Here is a 19,935-nt window from a genome sequence, read left to right on the forward strand (position 1 = left end):
CAGTAGGAAAGAGAGAGAGGAAGGTCCTATAGGTTCAAAGAAGATTCCATACAGTATGGATACAGATATATATATAGCTCCAGTGTGTGTGTAGGCTACTGTATACGTACATAATACACAAGGCATGCACACACACACACCTACTTCACACACAGTGATTAATAAACAAACACACACAGAATGAGGCTGGATGATACATATCCTTTATTTCCATGACCATTGCTTCAGCCACACCATCTCCCACACATTCACCTACATCATCTTCCTCTTCACCCTCCTCCCCCTAGCTCTCTGGCTGAAACAAGCATGTCTCACTTCTGTTCAAATGTCTATTTATCTGTTTAACCCATATAAAAAGTAAACTTCTGAAGAAATTATATATTTTTAAAGAATCAAAAATGAAATCAGGAATAACTATTTAATGAAGATATACAGGATAAACAATGTTATTTATCATCATTGTTTTGATTACAGAGAGAACGATTGCTAGGTCTCCATTTTCGTCATTAGTAGTATTAATATCAAGTTCATTGTCAGGTTTTGCTTAAAGCATCACGTATCTAATTTTCATTGCATCAAGTTGACATCATTCATGTTAATATAAGCATGCACACGTTTCCCCATGTCCATTCAGAACTGCACTAACACTGAGAGAGACAGGGGAGAGAGGAGTCCTACACACAGAGAGAGCGGGCAAGATGGAGGGAGGCGGAGAGAGGGGGTGAATGGCTGTGTGGAGAGAGAGGGAAGTGGGGAAAAGGCAGTTTTCAGAAATAGAGTGGGAGAACAAGCAATCAAAGAGAGAGAGCGAGAAAGAGAGAGAGAGAGCGAGAGAGAGAAAGAAAGAGAAAGAGAGAGAGAGAGAGAGAGAGAGAGAAAGAGAGAGAGCGAGAGAGAGCGAGAGAAAGAGAGAGAGAGCGGCAGGCAGGCAGGCAAGAGATAAAGGGGCAAGAGAAAGGTATATTTAGAGAGAGAGAGAGAGAGGTGGAGGGTAATACAGAGAGCACACTAGCAACCTCCAGTGCTGAGTGAGTGCTAACACCACAGTGTTATGGGGCAGAGAATCATGTGGACTGCGAGGGATAGAGACAGAGCCTGGAGATCGGCCAATGGATCAATACTATAGTATCTACTCATACAGGCAGATCAATGACCTCCCAGAACAACCTGAGCAGACATACAGCTCCAGATGGAAAACGTCTGGCTATGATATGGGGTATACGGCTTTAATCTGTGTACATACCAAACATACCAGTAAGCATCCCTGCACTTCCTTGGCCTGAAGTTGGAATAGTAACTGGATCCCCCTGAATGCGTTTAAGGGGAAATGGCAGCCATAGCATTAGTAGTGCTAACTGTTAGTTGAGGTTATAGTAGCAGAAGTGGTGGTAGACATGGTTCTCTCATGGCAGTAGCCACATGGTGCTTAAAGAGGAAGTGCAGAGCGTAAACAGGGGGTCATCGTATTTCACAAAAGATAAAGGACATGGCTACCCCCTCTCTGTCTCCCCGTTTGGAGGGACTGCTAGGGGACATAAAAGAGTCATTACTCAGCCCAAAATTCTACCTCAAGTAATCAAAACGTATCTAACATCACGGTGCCAACTGGTTTCCCCTCAGACACACAGTACACATTTACTAAAAGTAGTACACAACCAACACAGTTACTTAGATCAGGCAGGGGGGGGGGCACTTTTGAGTGACGGACAGCTGATCTGGGAAACAACACACACAATACACTCTAATCTCTGTGAGAGACCGACTGTTCATCAGGGATCCCACTCCCCACCAAGTGCAATGGGTCCTACACACAAATGGTTCCTCTAAGACACACAGGACAGAAGACACATTTTGTTCAAAAGACAGTAGTTTCAGTCTGTGGATGCTAGGAATGGTGTGGGGCCGCGAGGACAGGTAGAAGATAGGGACGTCATGAGCACAGAAACGTGTCACACAGAAGGTCACAGTGACACACACACAAACATACAGGCATACACACACAGACGCACACGAATACAAAACACACACACAAACACAGAAATACACACAAATCAAAGCAACACAAATGTGTGTGTCCTTCTAACGTTGTCGTCCAGTCGGAGACATGATGGACTGCAGACAATTTTTATCTTTTCAAATTAAATAATGTCTTTCCGAAAAACAAAATCTTGGAATGATAGAAACATTTGATATAATGGTGAAATCCTTCCCTGTAGGATACATTTCCAGTAAGTGCACTCCAAGCCGAGCAGGTCCGTCCTCATCACAGTTCCCCTGTAGAGTCCTCTGGGGTAAAGTCTGCCAGTATGTCCAAACAGGGGAACACTATTCCTGTAACATCCCAAGGCGCTCAAATAGTTCAGGTTTTCAAGTACTCACAGTCACATCCTTAGTGGATCGTAAAAAATGGTATGGATAAATTCCTTTCTGGATGATTATATTACACAAACCCCCAAAACCAAACAAATAGAAAAAAAAGCAAATTCACATTAATGAGCACCATGAAGAAGGTGACAAAATAATGAGGCGAAGGGACACATTTCAAGGTTACATGCTTCAGCAGATGGATTCATCCACATTTCTCCCTCCCCTGACATCAATAATAACGACCGGCAAAGGTTCCTTCCTCCAGCTAAAAGAAGCCAGAAAAGCCCAGATCCAGAGGGTAGGCCCAAACCACTAGAGTCCTGCTGTTTGTCCTGCTGGAAACACTACATGGATGTTTCCTAACACCTACACTTGTATACTAATGGCCTAAAGTAAAGCATTGGCACGGTTTGTCTTTTGAAGTCCATACAGAGCAGAAACCTTAGGCCCAGGTTTGATTGGAGGGAGAAATGTGCATCATCACACCCCTCCTGGATGAATTACTGGCACTAACCTGAAGCACTGTGTGTGTGTGTGTGTGTGTGTGTGTGTGTGTGTGTGTGTGTGTGTGTGTGTGTGTGTGTGTGTGTGTGTGTGTGTGTGTGTGTGTGTGTGTGTGTGTGTGTGTCAGCGTTCTAAGTGTTGCTTGTATAGAATGTAGATTCTGTTTTCCTGTGCTTCGTTGCGACAGGACAGGAGTTGGAATATTCAGCAGTAGCAGTAGAATAGCAGTCGATGTGTCTCCTTATCTCTATTTGTTTGATGGAGAGAATTATTCACAGATGAGCAGAAAGAAAGGAAAGTCTGGAAATGGAAAGATGATAATAACCTGGGGAGAAGAGGAAAAAGAGAGAGATAAAGCAGGAGAGAAGATACATAACAGAGAACAAAGCCTTAGAGTACAGTAAGTCAGGGGGTGGGGTACATAACATCTAGATGGTACAGATACTCTTGCCTCACAGCACGTTAATCTAACAGCCTCTGAGTCTCAGCTGGATCACATTCACCAATATTATAATCACAAAGCTGTGGTTATATAGGTCCCTCCAAAAAAAGCTATGGATATTGAAAAATTGTGTGTCAGGTTTGGGGTCCACTTCAATAAAGGCAATGCAGGAAATCAATTCAATCTAATTAATGAAGCAGAAATTGCCCGTCCATTGTAATGATGATGTTTTCTAAATCATACAACTAATTTATCTGAATTGAAATGGAAAGGACTCCAACACTAGTCCTGGCACTACATGTGAGAGCATTGAACCAAGAGTTCTACTCACTGTTCTACTCAGAGTGAGGACTGTCCACCACAATGTGAGGCTTGGGAGAGGCTGCGGGACTCTTTGACACAAATGAGGCCACAAGTTTTTCCTGGAGAAATATATTAAAGCAGAGTTAGTATCACCAACACAGACACTGTAGATAACAAAGGTAAATGTATGCTAAAATAGATATTTCATGACCAAGAAAAAATATGGTGAGTGGATGAGTAGTCAGACCAGTTGTTGTACAATATGTTTCAAGCATCTCAGAGTAGGAGTACTGATCTAGGATCAGGTCCCCCTTGTCCGTGTCATCTTATTCAATGTGATCTAAAAGGAAAAACTGATCAGCACTCCTACTCTGAGACGCTTGATACATACGGCCCCCAGACTACTGTGTGGTTACTTACAATGACTGAATAGAAAAACAAAGACTAGTTAGAACAGGGGAAAAGAAGGCCAAGTACAATTACAGTGCCTTGCGAAAGTATTCGGCCCCTTTGAACTTTGCGACCTTTTGCCACATTTCAGGCTTCAAACATAAAAATATAAAACTGTATTTTTTTGTGAAGAATCAACAACAAGTGGGACACAATCATGAAGTGGAACGACATTTATTGGATATTTCAAACTTTTTTTAACAAATCAAAAACTGAAAAATTGGGCGTGCAAAATTATTCAGCCCCTTTACTTTCAGTGCAGCAAACTCTCTCCAGAAGTTCAGTGAGGATCTCTGAATGATCCAATGTTGACCTAAATGACTAATGATGATAAATACAATCCACCTGTGTGTAATCAAGTCATTGTGTAAATGCACCAGCACTGTGATAGTCTCAGAGGCCCGTTAAAAGCGCAGAGAGCATCATGAAGAACAAGGAACACACAAGGCAGGTCAGAGATACTGTTGTGAAGAAGTTTAAAGCCGGATTTGGATACAAAAAGATTTCCCAAGCTTTAAACATCCCAAGGAGCACTGTGCAAGCGATAATATTGAAATGGAAGGAGTATCAGACCACTACAAATCTACCAAGACCTGGCTGTCCCTCTAAACTTTCAGCTCATACAAGGAGAAGACTGATCAGAGATGCAGCCAAGAGGCCCATGATCACTCTGGATGAACTGCAGAGATCTACAGCTGAGGTGGGAGACTCTGTCCATAGGACAACAATCAGTCGTATATTGCACAAATCTGGCCTTTATGGAAGAGTGGCAAGAAGAAAGCCATTTCTTAAAGATATCCATAAAAAGTGCTGTTTAAAGTTTGCCACAAGCCACCTGGGAGACACACCAAACATATGGAAGAAGGTGCTCTGGTCAGATGAAACCAAAATTGAACTTTTTGGCAACAATGCAAAATGTTATGTTTGGCGTAAAAGCAACACAGCTCATCACCCTGACCACACCATCCCCACTGTCAAACATGGTGGTGGCAGCATCATAGTTTGGACCTGCTTTTCTTCAGCAGGGACAGGGAAGATGGTTAAAATTGATGGGAAGATGGATGGAGCCAAATACAGGACCATTCTGGAAGAAAACCTGATGGAGTCTGCAAAAGACCTGAGACTGGGACGGAGATTTGTCTTCCAACAAGACAATGATCCAAAACATAAAGCAAAATCTACAATGGAATGGTTCAAAAATAAACATATCCAGGTGTTAGAATGGCCAAGTCAAAGTCCAGACCTGAATCCAATCGAGAATCTGTGGAAAGAACTGAAAACTGCTGTTCACAAATGCTCTCCATCCAACCTCACTGAGCTCGAGCTGTTTTGCAAGGAGGAATGGGAAAAAATGTCAGTCTCTCGATGTGCAAAACTGATAGAGACATACCCCAAGCGACTTACAGCTGTAATCACAGCAAAAGGTGGCGCTACAAAGTATTAACTTAAGGGGGCTGAATAAGTTTTTGATTTGTTAAAAAAGTTTGAAATATCCAATAAATGTCGTTCCACTTCATGATTGTGTCCCACTTGTTGTTGATTCTTTACAAAAAATACAGTTTTATATCTTTATGTTTGAAGCCTGAATTGTGGCAGAAGGTTGCAAAGTTCAAGGGGGCCAAATACTTTCGCAAGGCACTGTACATACATGAAGTAGGAAAATAGAATGAGAGCACAGACCTGCACAAAAAAGCACTGTAGTCACGCACTCACTCACACACACACACACTCAACGGTACACAGACACATACACATCACATCATGCACATAATTACCTCGACGAGCTGGTGCCAGTGGTCTATGGGCTTGCGGGGGTTGGCCAACATGGCAGTCCAGTGCTCCCTCCCAGGACCCTCAGCGTCACTGCCCACACGACACATTCCTATGACCTCATTATGACCAATACTGACCAACACACCGCCAGGTACAGAGAGAGAGAGAGAGAGAGAGAGAGAGAGAGAGAGAGATGGAGAGGTAGAGAGACTGTGACGAACAGGCAAAGTAGGCCTCATTTATCAACCTTGAGTGCCGGGAAAATGAATGCGGCCACAGAGATTGGATATTCAATAGTGAGCGCACAATATACAGAGACTATACAAAGGTTTCGATACAAATGGAGAGCACATTCATATCATACACAAACACACACATGCATGCATGCCCACACACAAACACACACCCACAAGCATCGAACGATAGAGATGCTATAACCTGGGTTTTAAATGCATAAAAGATAACACACACACACACACACACAACTATAGAGATACTATAACCTACAACATGGGTTTAATAATAGACAAAGAAACCACAAACACACACCAGCCAGGCGATGGTGTGATGATGGAGGGTGTGAGTGCCAGATAGAGAAACACTGGCATGGTTACACAGTGTCTCACCACCAGATACTATTTCCATTAGCATTAGCATAAATCATGTTTATTCATGAGGCGCCCATCCTCATGTAAAACAGGAGGAATCCACCAGGAGTCTGACTCACAGGGACAATCAGCTATGTGTTCAACAGACCACTGCTACACACCAACCAAATAACAACGTCTATCAACGGTACAAACCCACATAGTACTAACTACACACACCAATGTTTTAGACTGACCCATGCTAGTACACAACAATGTCTATTAAAGTAACTGTCCAGTGAAAATGACAATTTTCAAAGTTAATATTCTGCTAACTCATACCCAAATAATTGTGTTTATTCATCCTGTACTCAAATTAGTGGCCAAATCATGAATTGGAGAAAAAACACCTCAAACTTGTATCTCATACAGACCTTTTCAAAATGCTTGCTACTTCCTCATAGAGTATGGTGTCATACTCCTGAGGAGGATGAGCTGGCCAATCAGCGGTCTAGAGGAGGATATTTTTAACGACCGGTATACGCCCACATCATTCTGTTGGGGTACGCCCACACTATTCCAACACAGAAAAGCTTCTTAACATACATCATTTAAAAAAAATTGGAAGGAAATCTATTTCACTCATATTTGAAGTAATAATAGGTCATATTTAACACTGGACAGTTATTTTAAGGTAACATAATGACCCATCCTACTATACACCAACATCTATCAACGTAATAGACCCACACAGTGCTAACTACTCACCAACCAAATAATAACCACCATCAACATACGTTACACATGATCCAGTACTAACTACACACCAACCCAATAACAATGTCTATCAACGTAACAGAGTGCTAACTACAAGGTTATTATTGTTTATATTCCTATTAGTTTTAAGATTTTCATTCGAAATTCAGTTTTGTTTCAGTTAGTTTTCAGATCTACTTTGCCTCATTTTTTATTTAATTTACTTTTTATAACAACATGCATATAGTTTTTGTGTTTATTGGAAAGTCACTTATTGCCACTGTGGGGCAGTAATGCATAAGGTGATGGGTCAGGTCATAGGTTAGGTTAGGTTTAAAGGTAGACTCAGGGAGATGACGTAGATGCACAAAGTAAATAGTAGTGGTGGGTCAATTTCCACAACAACCAGGAGCGTTGAAGCTCCATCGTTGGTCACCGCCTTTTAAGGTGTTGCATTCTGGTGATAAAAATTGTCAGGCGGGAGCCTACATGTCAATTACATGAAATTTACAAAAATCATATGATCAAAGGTCATGACATTTGGACTGCAGTCGTCTGCAACTTTCTGCAGTTGCTCTTCACCAACTTTACCTGCAGTCATCACCTGCATTGTGGGAGGCTCTATTGTAAACCAATCATTAGTTTAGCTTGAAAACCCTGTTCGATTTTTGCCCCCCAAAAACATAATTGTCACGTCCTGACCTTAGTTCCTTTTTTATGTCTCTGTTTTAGTTTGGTCAGGGCGTGAGTTGGGGTGGGCATTCTATGTTTTGTAGTATTTTGTAGTATTTCTATGTGTTTGGCCTGGTATGGTTCCCAATCAGAGGCAGCTGGCAATCGTTGCCTCTGATTGAGAACCATACTTAGGTAGCCTGTTCCCACCTGTGTTTGTGGGTAGTTGTTTTCTGTCTTTGTGTGTCTGCACCAGACAGAACTGTTTAGTTTGTTACGCTTTGTTGTTTTTTTGTTCTAGTGCTCAGTTTCTTTATTAAATCTACCATGAACACGTACCACACTGCACCTTGTTCCTCTTCACCTTCTTCCACCTATGACAACTGTTACAGAACTACCCACAAAATAAGGACCAAGCAGCGTGATCACCAAGAGCAGTGTGGAATGGACTCATGGACATGGGAGGACATTCTGGACGGGAAGGGTTCCTACACATGGGAGGAGATCCTGGCTGGAAGGGATCGCCTCCCATGGGAACAGGTGGAGGCAGCCAGGAGAGCGGAGGCAGCAGGTAAAGGGAGCCAGCGCTTTGAGAGAACACGGCTGGCAAGGAAGCCCGAGAGGCAGCCCCAAAAATGTCTTGGGGGGGAGGCACATGGGGAGTGTGGCTAAGTCAGGTAGGAGACCTGAGCCAACTCCCCGTGCTTACCGTGGCGAGAGGTTGACCGGGCAGCCACCGTGTTAAGCCGTGAGGCGCACGGTGTCCCCAGTGCGCAGGCATAGCCCGGTGCGCTACATCGCAGCTCCTCGTATCGGCCAGGCTAGAGTGGGCATCGAGCCAGGAATAATGAAGCCGGGTCAGCGCATCTGGTCTCCAGTGCGTCTCCTCGGCCTGGGTTATATGGCACCAGCCCTACGCACGGTGTCCCCGGTTCGCCAGCACAGCCCAGTGCAGTCTGTTCCACCCCGCCGCACTTGCTGGGCTAAAGGGAGTATCCAGCCAGGACAGGTTGTGCAGGCTCAGTGCTCGAAGCCTCCAGTGTGCCTCCACAGTTCGGTCCTTCTGGTGCCTCCTCCACGCACCAGGCCTCCTGTGGCAGCCCCACGCACCAGGCTGCCTCTCCGTCTCCTCCCTCCAGAGTCTCCCGCCTGTCCGGCACTTCCAGAGTCTCCCGCCTGTCCGGCGCTTCCAGAGTCTCCCGCCTGTCCGGAGCTTCCAGAGTCTCCCTCCTGTCCGGAGCTTCCAGAGTCTCCCTCCTGTCCGGAGCTTCCAGAGTCTCCCTCCTGTCCGGAGCTTCCAGAGTCGCTTGCCAGAGCTGCCCATCAGTCAGGAGCTGCCAGAGCCGCCCGTCAGTCAGGAGCTGCCCGTCAGTCAGTAGCTGCCAGAGCAGCCCGTCAGTCAGGAGCTGCCAGAGCCGCCCGTCACTCCGGCGCTGCCAGAGCCGCCCTTCACTCCGGCGCTGCCAGAGCCGCCCTTCACTCCGGCGTTGCCAGAGTCGCCCTTCACTCCGGCGCTGCTAGAGTCTCCCGTCTATTCGGGGCCCGCTGAAAGGGTCCCCAGTCAGGGATCGGCGGCGAGGGTCGTCGCTCCAAAGGCGCCACCTAAGTGGGCCCAGACTAAGGTGGAGTGGGGTCCACGTCCCGCGGCAGAGCCGCCACCATGGACAGATGCCCATCCAGACCATCCCCTATGGGTTTAGGTTTTGCGGCCAGAGTCTACACCTTTGGGGGGGGGGGGGGTACTGTCACGTCCTGACCTTAGTTCTTTTTTTATGTCTCTGTTTTAGTTTGGTCAGGGCGTGAGTTGGGGTTGGCATTCTATGTTTTGTAGTCTAGGTTTTGTATTTCTATGTGTTTGGCCTGGTATGGTTCCCAATCAGAGGCAGCTGGCAATCGCTGTCTCTGATTGAGAACCTACTTAGAGAGCCTGTTCCCACCTGTGTTTGTGGGTAGTTGTTTTCTGTCTTTGTGTGTCTGCACCAGACAGAACTGTTTTGTTTGTTCCGCTTTGTTGTTTTTTTGTACTAGTGTTCAGTTTCTTTATTAAATCTACCATGAACACGTACCACACTGCACCTTGGTCATCTTCACCTTCCACCTATGACAACCGTTACAATAATTCATGATGGTTGTTATTCTATTTAGTTTTGGAGGCAGTACAGTTTTAATTCTTCAAACGGGTTTGGTAATTATTTTTATTAAATTTACTAAATGGTTTTGAGTGATGATTAGTCATAATTTGTTTTTGTTTTAGTTTGCTATAATAACTTTGCTACACACCATAAAAATAACAACTACCAACAACAGACATGCCCTTATCTAACAATTAACAACAGACATGCCCTTATCTAACAATTAACAACAGACATACCCTTATCTAACAATTAACAACAGACATGCCCTTATCTAACAATTAACAACAGACATACCCTTATCTAACAATTAACAACAGACATACCCTTATCTAACAATTAACAACCGACATGCCCTTATCTAACAATTAACAACAGCCATACCCTTATCTAACAATTAACAACAGACATACCCTTATCTAACAATTAACAACAGACATACCCTTATCTAACAATTAACAACAGACATACCCTTATCTAACAATTAACAACAGACATACCCTTATCTAACAATTAACAACAGACATACCCTTATCTAACAATTAACAACAGACATACCCTTATCTAACAATTAACAACATACATACCCTTATCTAACAATTAACAACAGACATACCCTTATCTAACAATTAACAACAGACATACCCTTATCTAACAATTAACAACATACATACCCTTATGCAGCAACCATCCAAATACATAGTCAGTATTATAATGGTATAAATTACATCCACATCCCACACAAACCTATAAAACTCCCATTGTCCAGTAATAACAGCCCAGGTCTCTTCTTACCAGTCATAGTCCATGACAGCGATGATGATGGACACCCTGTCGATGTCCTCATGAGGGATGTCAAAGACTAGAGCCTCGTTGTAGGTGGGGTTCAACGTATTCTTCTTAATGGAGGTCTTCCTCTTCTTTAGTCTGCGACCGTCACATATCAGAGAAGCCTTCACGTATGGGTCTGAGAGAAGGAGAAAGAGGGAGGGAGAGAGAGAGAAAGAAATAGAGGAAGAGAAGGGAAGAAAGAGATAGAGGGGGACAAAGATAAGAGACAAACCTTGAGCAGGCTATTAACAAATTATACTCCCACGTCCAGGCATCTATCTGTCTTTAACACATAAAAGACATCCAAATCAAGGCCCCTTGGACGAGGCGGATTAAGGCCAAAGTAAAACAGGTGGATTCACGTCAATTACCACAGAATACAAACTGCTGCTCTAGTCCATTGTAGCACTTACAGAATACGGTTTGATTTTATGGTGGATTGTTTTATACCTTCGTTAGGCATTCTAATAATCTCCTAATCATTAAAGCAATAATAACGGTGTGGCCTCATAATTTAGCGTGTCATTTCATCAGTATAGTAACTGTTACCGTGGTAATGCAGGATCATCACATCCTCACAGGCAGGATTAATAACTCAATTAATTTCATTAGGCATTCATTAATTAAATCATCATCAGCTACCTAAGTCCCAGCCATCAATCAGGCCAGGACATGATTGTGTTTAAAGCGTTTGGTTGTTTGTTGGCTGCGGTTTTTAGCACTCCAACGTTTATGATTTTTGCTATTTGCTTGTGTTTCCAACATTGCCACAAAACATATTTTTTGCACTTCATTATGTTTGGAACAGTTGAACAGTATTTATTTGGGAAATATTTACAGAATGTAACATATCAATATTCAAATATTCATGAATTCAGTCAATTGATGTGTTTGCTCCATCTGTTTATGCAGCCTAATTGCATTCAAATAATAGTTTAAATACAAAATGTGTGATGTGAGTTTTGTCAGGCTGTTTCTAACAGAAGAGACGACCCCCAGTGCTGTGATCAGTGTGCTGTTGTCAGTGTGCTGCGGTCAGTGTGCTGTTGTCAGTGTGCTGTTGTCAGTGTGCTGCGGTCAGTGTGCTGTTGTCAGTGTGCTGTTGTCAGTGTGCTGCGGTCAGTGTGCTGTGATCAGTGTGCTGTTGTCAGTGTGCTGCGGTCAGTGTGCTGCGGTCAGTGTGCTGTTGTCAGTGTGCTGTTGTCAGTGTGCTGTTGTCAGTGTGCTGCGGTCAGTGTGCTGTGATCAGTGTGCTGTTGTCAGTGTGCTGCGGTCAGTGTGCTGCGGTCAGTGTGCTGTTGTCAGTGTGCTGTTGTCAGTGTGCTGTGATCAGTGTGCTGCGGTCAGTGTGCTGTTGTCAGTGTGCTGTTGTCAGTGTGCTGCGGTCAGTGTGCTGTTGTCAGTGTGCTGTTGTCAGTGTGCTGTGATCAGTGTGCTGCGGTCAGTGTGCTGTGATCAGTGTGCTGTTGTCAGTGTGCTGCGGTCAGTGTGCTGTTGTCAGTGTGCTGTTGTCAGTGTGCTGCGGTCAGTGTGCTGTTGTCAGTGTGCTGTTGTCAGTGTGCTGCGGTCAGTGTGCTGTGATCAGTGTGCTGTTGTCAGTGTGCTGCGGTCAGTGTGCTGCGGTCAGTGTGCTGTTGTCAGTGTGCTGTTGTCAGTGTGCTGTTGTCAGTGTGCTGTTGTCAGTGTGCTGCGGTCAGTGTGCTGTGATCAGTGTGCTGTTGTCAGTGTGCTGCGGTCAGTGTGCTGCGGTCAGTGTGCTGTTGTCAGTGTGCTGTTGTCAGTGTGCTGTTGTCAGTGTGCTGCGGTCAGTGTGCTGTGATCAGTGTGCTGCTGTCAGTGTGCTGTTGTCAGTGTGCTGTTGTCAGTGTGCTGTTGTCAGTGTGCTGCGGTCAGTGTGCTGTGATCAGTGTGCTGTTGTCAGTGTGCTGCGGTCAGTGTGCTGTGATCAGTGTGCTGTTGTCAGTGTGCTGTTGTCAGTAGGTAAGTCACCTGAGAAGCCGGTAAGGTCCATGGCTTTGAGGTTGGTGGCCTTGATGACAGTGGCGGTGAGCCGACCTGCCGTGGGCAGGTAACACAGAGAGAAGTTCAGCTCCCCGAGGTCAGCCTTCTCCTGTACAACACACACAGAGGTCAGAGTTCAAACACAGATCCCAGCAAACGTGTGCTAAACACTCAGCCAGTAATACCCAAAGAGCCACAGGCTGAGAGCAGAGGGTCTGTAAAAGAGACCACCATCTTGCATTTGGTTTGCTAAACCATGAAGCAGGCATCAGTAATAATTGCCACAGAGACATGACAGGTGTCACAATCTAAACAGGCAGCATATTCAAACTGAAGGCAACTGTCATCACAGTACATTAATGAAATGTCAATCTTTCAATGTCCCCAAGAAGATAAAAGTTAAATTGAGCTAGATCTAAAGGCTATTTAAACACTCTCTCCTGCTTCCTTCTAACTCGACACAGCCAGTGGTCATGGTGGTGGCATAGTGGCATAGCAGTGGCATTATAGTGGCATAGCGGTAGCATTATAGTGGCATAGCAATGGCATTATAGTGGCATAGCAATGGCATTATAGTGGCATAGCAATGGCATTATAGTGGCATAGCAATGGCATTATAGTGGCATAGCAATGGCATTATAGTGGCATAGCAATGGCATTATAGTGGCATAGCAATGGCATTATAGTGGCATAGCAATGGCATTATAGTGGCATAGCAATGGCATTATAGTGGCATAGCAATGGCATTATAGTGGCATAGCAATGGCATTATAGTGGCATTATAGTGGCATTATAGTGTCATATGGTGGCATAAGGTGTCATAGCAGCGGCATTATAGTGGCATAGCGGCGGCATTATAGTGGCATAGCAATGGCATTATGGTGGCATAGCAATGGCATTATAGTGGCATTATAGTGTCATATGGTGGCATAGCAGTGGCATTATAGTGTCATAGCAGCGGCATTATAGTGGCATAGCGGCGGCATTATAGTGGCAAAGCGGTTGCATTATAGTGGCATTATAGTGTCATAGCAGCGGCATTATAGTGGCATAGCGGTGGTATTATAGTGGCATAGCAATGGCATTATAGTGGCATAGCAATGTCCTTATAGTGGCATAGCAATGGCATTATGGTGGCATATTATAGTAGTGGCATTATAGGGGCATAAGGTGGCATAGCAGTGGCATTATAGTGGCATTATAGTGTCATATGGTGGCATAAGGTGGCATAGTAGTGGCATTATAGTGGCATAGCAGCGGAATTATAGTGGCAAAGCGGTTGCATTATAGTGGCATGATAGTGGCATAGTGGTGGCATTATAGTGGCATAGCAATGGCATTATAGTGGCATAGCAGCGGTATTATAGTGGCATAGCAATGGCATTATGGTGGCATAGCAATGGCATTATAGTGGCATTATAGTGTCATATGGTGGCATAGCAGTGGCATTATAGTGTCATAGCAGCGGCATTATAGTGGCATAGCGGCGGCATTATAGTGGCAAAGCGGTGGTATTATAGTGGCATAGCAATGGCATTATAGTGGCATTATAGTGTCATAGCAGCGGCATTATAGTGGCATAGCGGTGGTATTATAGTGGCATAGCAATGGCATTATAGTGGCATAGCAATGTCATTATAGTGGCATAGCAATGGCATTATGGTGGCATAGCAGTGGCATTATAGTGGCATTATAGTGTCATATGGTGGCATAAGGTGGCATAGTAGTGGCATTATAGTGGCTATAGCGGCGGCATTATAGTGGCAAAGCGGTTGCATTATAGTGGCATAGTGGTGGCATTATAGTGGCATAGCAATGGCATTATAGTGGCATAGTAGTGGCATTATAGTGGCATAGCAATGGCATTATAGTGGCATAGTAGTGGCATTATAGTGGCATTATAGTTGCATAGCGGAGGCATTATAGTGTCATTATAGTGTCATATGGTGGCATAAGGTGGCATAAGGTGGCATAGTAGTGGCATTATAGTGGCTATAGCGGCGGCATTATAGTGGCAAAGCGGTTGCATTATAGTGGCATAGTGGTGGCATTATAGTGGCATAGCAATGGCATTATAGTGGCATAGCAATGTCATTATAGTGGCATAGCAATGGCATTATGGTGGCATAGCAGTGGCATTATAGTGGCATTATAGTGTCATATGGTGGCATAAGGTGGCATAGTAGTGGCATTATAGTGGCTATAGCGGCGGCATTATAGTGGCAAAGCGGTTGCATTATAGTGGCATAGTAGTGGCATTATAGTGGCAAAGCGGTTGCATTATAGTGGCAAAGCGGTTGCATTATAGTGGCATAGCAATGGCATTATAGTGGCAAAGCGGTTGCATTATAGTGGCATAGCAATGGTGACATTATAGTGGCATAGTGGTGGTATAGTGGTAGCATTATAGTGGCATTATAGTGGCATAATGGTGGCATTATAGTGGCATATGGTGGACTTATAGTGGCATTATAGTGGTGACATTATAGTGGCATTATAGTGGCATTATAGTGGAATTATAGTGGCATATGGTGGAATTATAGTGGCATTATAGTGGAATTACAGTGGCATATGGTGGAATTATAGTGGCATTATAGTGGCATATGGTGGAATTATAGTGGCATTATAGTGGTGACATTATAGTGGCATTATAGTGGCATTATAGTGGAATTATAGTGGCTTTACAGTGGTATATGGTGGAATTATAGTGGCATTATAGTGGTGACATTATAGTGGCATTATAGTGGCATTATAGTGGCATTATAGTGGCATATGGTGGAATTATAGTGGCATTATAGTGGCATTACAGTGGTATATGGTGGAATTATAGTGGCATTATAGTGGTGACATTATAGTGGCATTATAGTGGCATTATAGTGTCATATGGTGGCATAAGGTGGCATTATAGTGGCATACTGGTGGCATAGTGGTGGCATTATAGTGGCATAGTGGTGGTACAGTGGTGGCATTATAGTGGCATATTGGTGGCATATTGGTGGTATAGTGGTGACATTATAGTGGCATTATAATGGCATATTGGTGGTATAGTGGTGACATCATAGTGGCATTATAGTGGCATAGTGGTGGCATTATAGTGGCATAGTGATGGTATAGTGGTATATTGGTGGCATAGTGGTGGTATTGTGGTGACATTACAGTGGCATAGTGGTGGTATAGTGCTAGCAGTATCGTGGCATAGTGTTGGCATTATAGTGGCATAGTGGTGGCATTATAGTGGTATATTGGTGGCATAGTGGTGGTATAGTGACGGAATTATAGTGGCATATTGGTGGTATAGTGGTAGCATTGTAGTGGCATAGTGGTGGTATAGTGGTGGCATTATAGTGGCATAGTGATGGTATAGTGGTGGCATTATAGTGGCATAGTGGTGGCATTATAGTGGCATAGTGGTGGTATAGTGGTATATTGGTGACATTACAGTGGCATTATAGTGGCATAGTGGTGGTATAGTGCTAGCAGTATAGTGGCATAGTGTTGACATTATAGTGGCATAATGGTGGCATTATTGTGGTATATTGGTGGCATAGTGTTGACATTATAGTGGCATTATAGTGGTATAGTGGTGACATTATAGTGGCATTATAGTGGCATGGTGGTGGCATTATAGTGGCATAATGGTGGCATAGTGGTGGCATTATAGTGGCATAGAGGTGGTACAGTGGTGGCATTATAGTGGCATATTGGTGGCATAGTGGTGGTACAGTGGTGACATTATAGTGGCATTCTAGTGGCATAGTGGTGGTATAGTGGTGACATTATAGTGGCATAATAGTGGCATAGTGGTGGCATTATAGTGGTATTGTGTTGGTACAGTGGTGGTATTAAAGTGGCATATTGGTGGCATAGTGGTAGCATTATAGTGGTATATTGGTGGCATAGTGGTGGTATAGTGGTAGCATTGTAGTGTCATAATGGTGGCATTATAGTGACATAGTGGTGGCATTATAGTGGCATATCGGTGACATTATAGTGGCATAGTGGTGGTATTGTGGTAGCATTATAGTGGCAAATGGTGGCATTTTAGCGGCATAGTGGTGGCATTATAGTGGCATAGTGGTGATACTATAGTGGTATAGTGGTGTCATCATGGTAACATAGTGGTGGCATTGCGTTGGCATTATGGTGTCAGGCATGGGCTCTCTCTCTCACCGCAGTGCCCTCCACTATGTCCCTCCAGACAGGCTTTTCCCCTGTGCCCTCGCTGAAGTCCAGAAGGTTGTCCACAACCACCTGGCCAATCAGGTCGTGTCTGGAGAAGCGGTCAAAGTCGTAGACAGAGAAGTGTAGCTTCCGGGAGTGCAGCTCTGCCAGGGGGACACCGAACTGAAACGTCTCGTTGAAGATAGGGTTTAGGGTCTTTCTGTGGACCTGTGGGAGAGAGGAGAGGGGGGAATTGAGGAGGGAGAGTGGTATAGAGGTAAAGAGGTGAAGGGGAGAGAAAGGGGAAGGAGAGGGAGAGAGAGAACAAGAGTCAACAAAAGTGTAATGGTTTTCCTCCTCTTCATCTGAAGGGGAGAAGCGAGAAGGATCAGAGGACCAATATGCGGCGTGGTAAGTGTCCATGGTATTTATTTAAACACATAAACTGAACACTCCATACAAAAACAATAAACGGAACGTGAACAACCGAAACCAAAAACAGTACCATGTGGTGTAAAACACAGACACGGAAACAATCACCCACAAACAAACAGTGAAAAACCCAGGCTACCTAAGTATGATTCTCAATCAGAGACAACTAACGACACCTGCCTCTGATTGAGAACCATACTAGGCCGAACACAGAAAAACAACCTAGACACACAAAACATAGAATGCCCACCCAACTCACGTCCAGACCAACTAAAACAAACAATTAACACAATAACTAGGGTCAGAACGTGACAAAAAGAGTCTGCAAGAAAGTCTGCAAGATAGTCTGCAAGAGAGTCTGCTAGAGAGTCTGCTAGAGAGTCTGCAAGAGAGTCTGCAAGAGTCTGCTAGAGAGTCTGCAAGAGAGTCTGCAAGAGAGTCTGCTAGAGAGTCTGCAAGAGAGTCTGCAAGAGAGTCTGCTAGAGAGTCTGCTAGAGAGTCTGCTAGAGAGTCTGCAAGAGTCTGCAAGAGAGTCTGCTAGAGAGTCTGCAAGAGAGTCTGCAAGAGAGTCTGCTAGAGTCTGCTAGAGAGTCTGCAAGAGAGTCTGCAAGAGTCTGCTAGAGAGTCTGCAAGAGAGTCTGCAAGAGAGTCTGCTAGAGAGTCTGCTAGAGAGTCTGCAAGAGAGTCTGCAAGAGAGTCTGCTAGAGAGTCTGCTAGAGAGTCTGCTAGAGAGTCTGCTAGAGAGTCTGCTAGAGAGTCTGCTAGAGAGTCTGCAAGAGAGTCTGCTAGAGAGTCTGCAAGAGAGTCTGCTAGACAGCCTAACATATTTATTCAGATTAGGCTGAACAAAATATCAGCTAATTCCAATGTGTAAGGGAGGAGACTACGCATTTATACGTTATAATAAATTACTGATAGTAATTTAGAATAAAATCCTAACTTGAGAAACGGCAATGAAACTCTGCACAAATCTCTCGTGGTGATGCATACACAAATCTCTGAGTGACATCAATGGATGATTCACATAGAACATTTCTCAATTGGCATCAGAGTGAAACTACACATTTGGCAGGTTAGTATTTTACTGTGCCTTCAAACTGGACTGAAAACCAGCCCAATTTGTGTGAAAACTGACAAGTGTAATAAATGACAGCCTGATCCCAGATCTGTTTGCACTCTTCCAAGGTATTTATGGTCATTGGCAAGACGGCACAAATAGATCTGGGATCAGGCTTGATAAATGTGTTACCTTGGTCTGGAACTTCTTCTTCCTGTCTGGCAGAAGGTAGATCTTGACGTAGGGGTCTGAGAAGCCGTTGGCGTCCTTGGCAGCCAGGTCTACAGCCTTCAGGATCTTCACCACTAGCTGCTCTGTACTGCAGACGAGGACACACATATACACTCTATGTTAGACTCACCGTCTGGGACACACACACACACAACACGATCTATATGTCCAACTTAGCTGGACAGACATAGGGCGACAGAGTAGATAGAGAGACAGTGGAGTGATTAGGAGAGTATGTTGTATCTATGGAGTGGGTCGATGGGGATCCATTGAGGTCTAGGATGAAGCAGCCCGTGACACTGATTTAAAAGTTTACTCCCTACTAATGGGGAATGTGAGGAAGGGAGATCTGTGAATGAGAGCAACTTCTACAAGTAGCATAATCCATTGCTACAAAGCTACAGATTGGCTCCAGCAGTTCCAGGGAGAGAAGCCAAGCCATTAATACTCCTTCATAGTAGGCTATTCCACTGTGTTATGGTCAGTCTGGTACACACACACACACACACACACACACACACACACACACACACACACACACACACACACACACACACACACACACACACACACACACACACACAGTCTTGCACATATACACATGCATACACACACACACACACATACACATACACAGTCGTGCACATATACACATGCATACACATACACACGAAGATGTCCGTCTAAACCGCCTATGTCCAGTGGTCTGTCTGCAGAACTACTTATGAGGGATTTAATTAAGAGAGTGAAGGCTGGCAGGCCTTTAATCAGACCTCATTATACCCTGTCTTTCTGCGTTAACAAGCGTGTCACCACTTCATTACGGGCCTTTAGGAGCACAGCGTGAACTCTGGGGAAGAGAGCACCACCAGGCCATAGCCAATAGCAGCTCAGACAAACACACTGTTTAATCATCTGGCCCAATCAGGACTGAGATGAGCCTGTTGATGACACGATTGCATCCAATCAGGTTTCATGTTTATCATGCAATCACGTCCAATTAAGGAAATCAGGTAAACATGCCAATCCTACAATCACATCAAATCAGGGATAAGATTAATACCGTCATTAGTAAATTAGGAAGTTATATTTAAATTGGATAAACACGTTAATCAGAGAAACATGTCCAATTAGTATTTCTTAAGTCTATCTACTTACTTTAAGTCCAATATCATCTCCGCTTGGAAGTTGATACACACTGTCAGTACGTGTTGGGAACTGTAGTCCTTATGACTA

General features: G+C 44.2%; 1 protein-coding gene across 1 annotated transcript in view; it reads right to left on the reverse strand.

Moving 5' to 3' along the window:
* Nucleotides 1-404: 404 nt before the first annotated feature.
* The window catches only part of LOC135554421 (synaptotagmin-C-like), a 44,641-nt gene continuing 25,110 nt past the window's right edge, over nt 405-19,935 (reverse strand). The window contains exons 7-13 of the mRNA XM_064986732.1: nt 18,661-18,787; nt 16,989-17,207; nt 12,807-12,927; nt 10,782-10,953; nt 5,842-5,971; nt 3,645-3,735; nt 405-3,196 (exon numbers count right to left, since the gene is read on the reverse strand). Coding sequence (XP_064842804.1) covers nt 3,649-3,735; nt 5,842-5,971; nt 10,782-10,953; nt 12,807-12,927; nt 16,989-17,207; nt 18,661-18,787 — 856 coding nt within the window. The 3' untranslated portion in view covers nt 405-3,196; nt 3,645-3,648. The remainder of the gene's footprint in view (nt 3,197-3,644; nt 3,736-5,841; nt 5,972-10,781; nt 10,954-12,806; nt 12,928-16,988; nt 17,208-18,660; nt 18,788-19,935) is intronic.

This window comes from Oncorhynchus masou, chromosome 14, assembly GCF_036934945.1.
Source record: "Oncorhynchus masou masou isolate Uvic2021 chromosome 14, UVic_Omas_1.1, whole genome shotgun sequence".
Taxonomy (NCBI): Eukaryota; Metazoa; Chordata; class Actinopteri; order Salmoniformes; family Salmonidae; genus Oncorhynchus; species Oncorhynchus masou.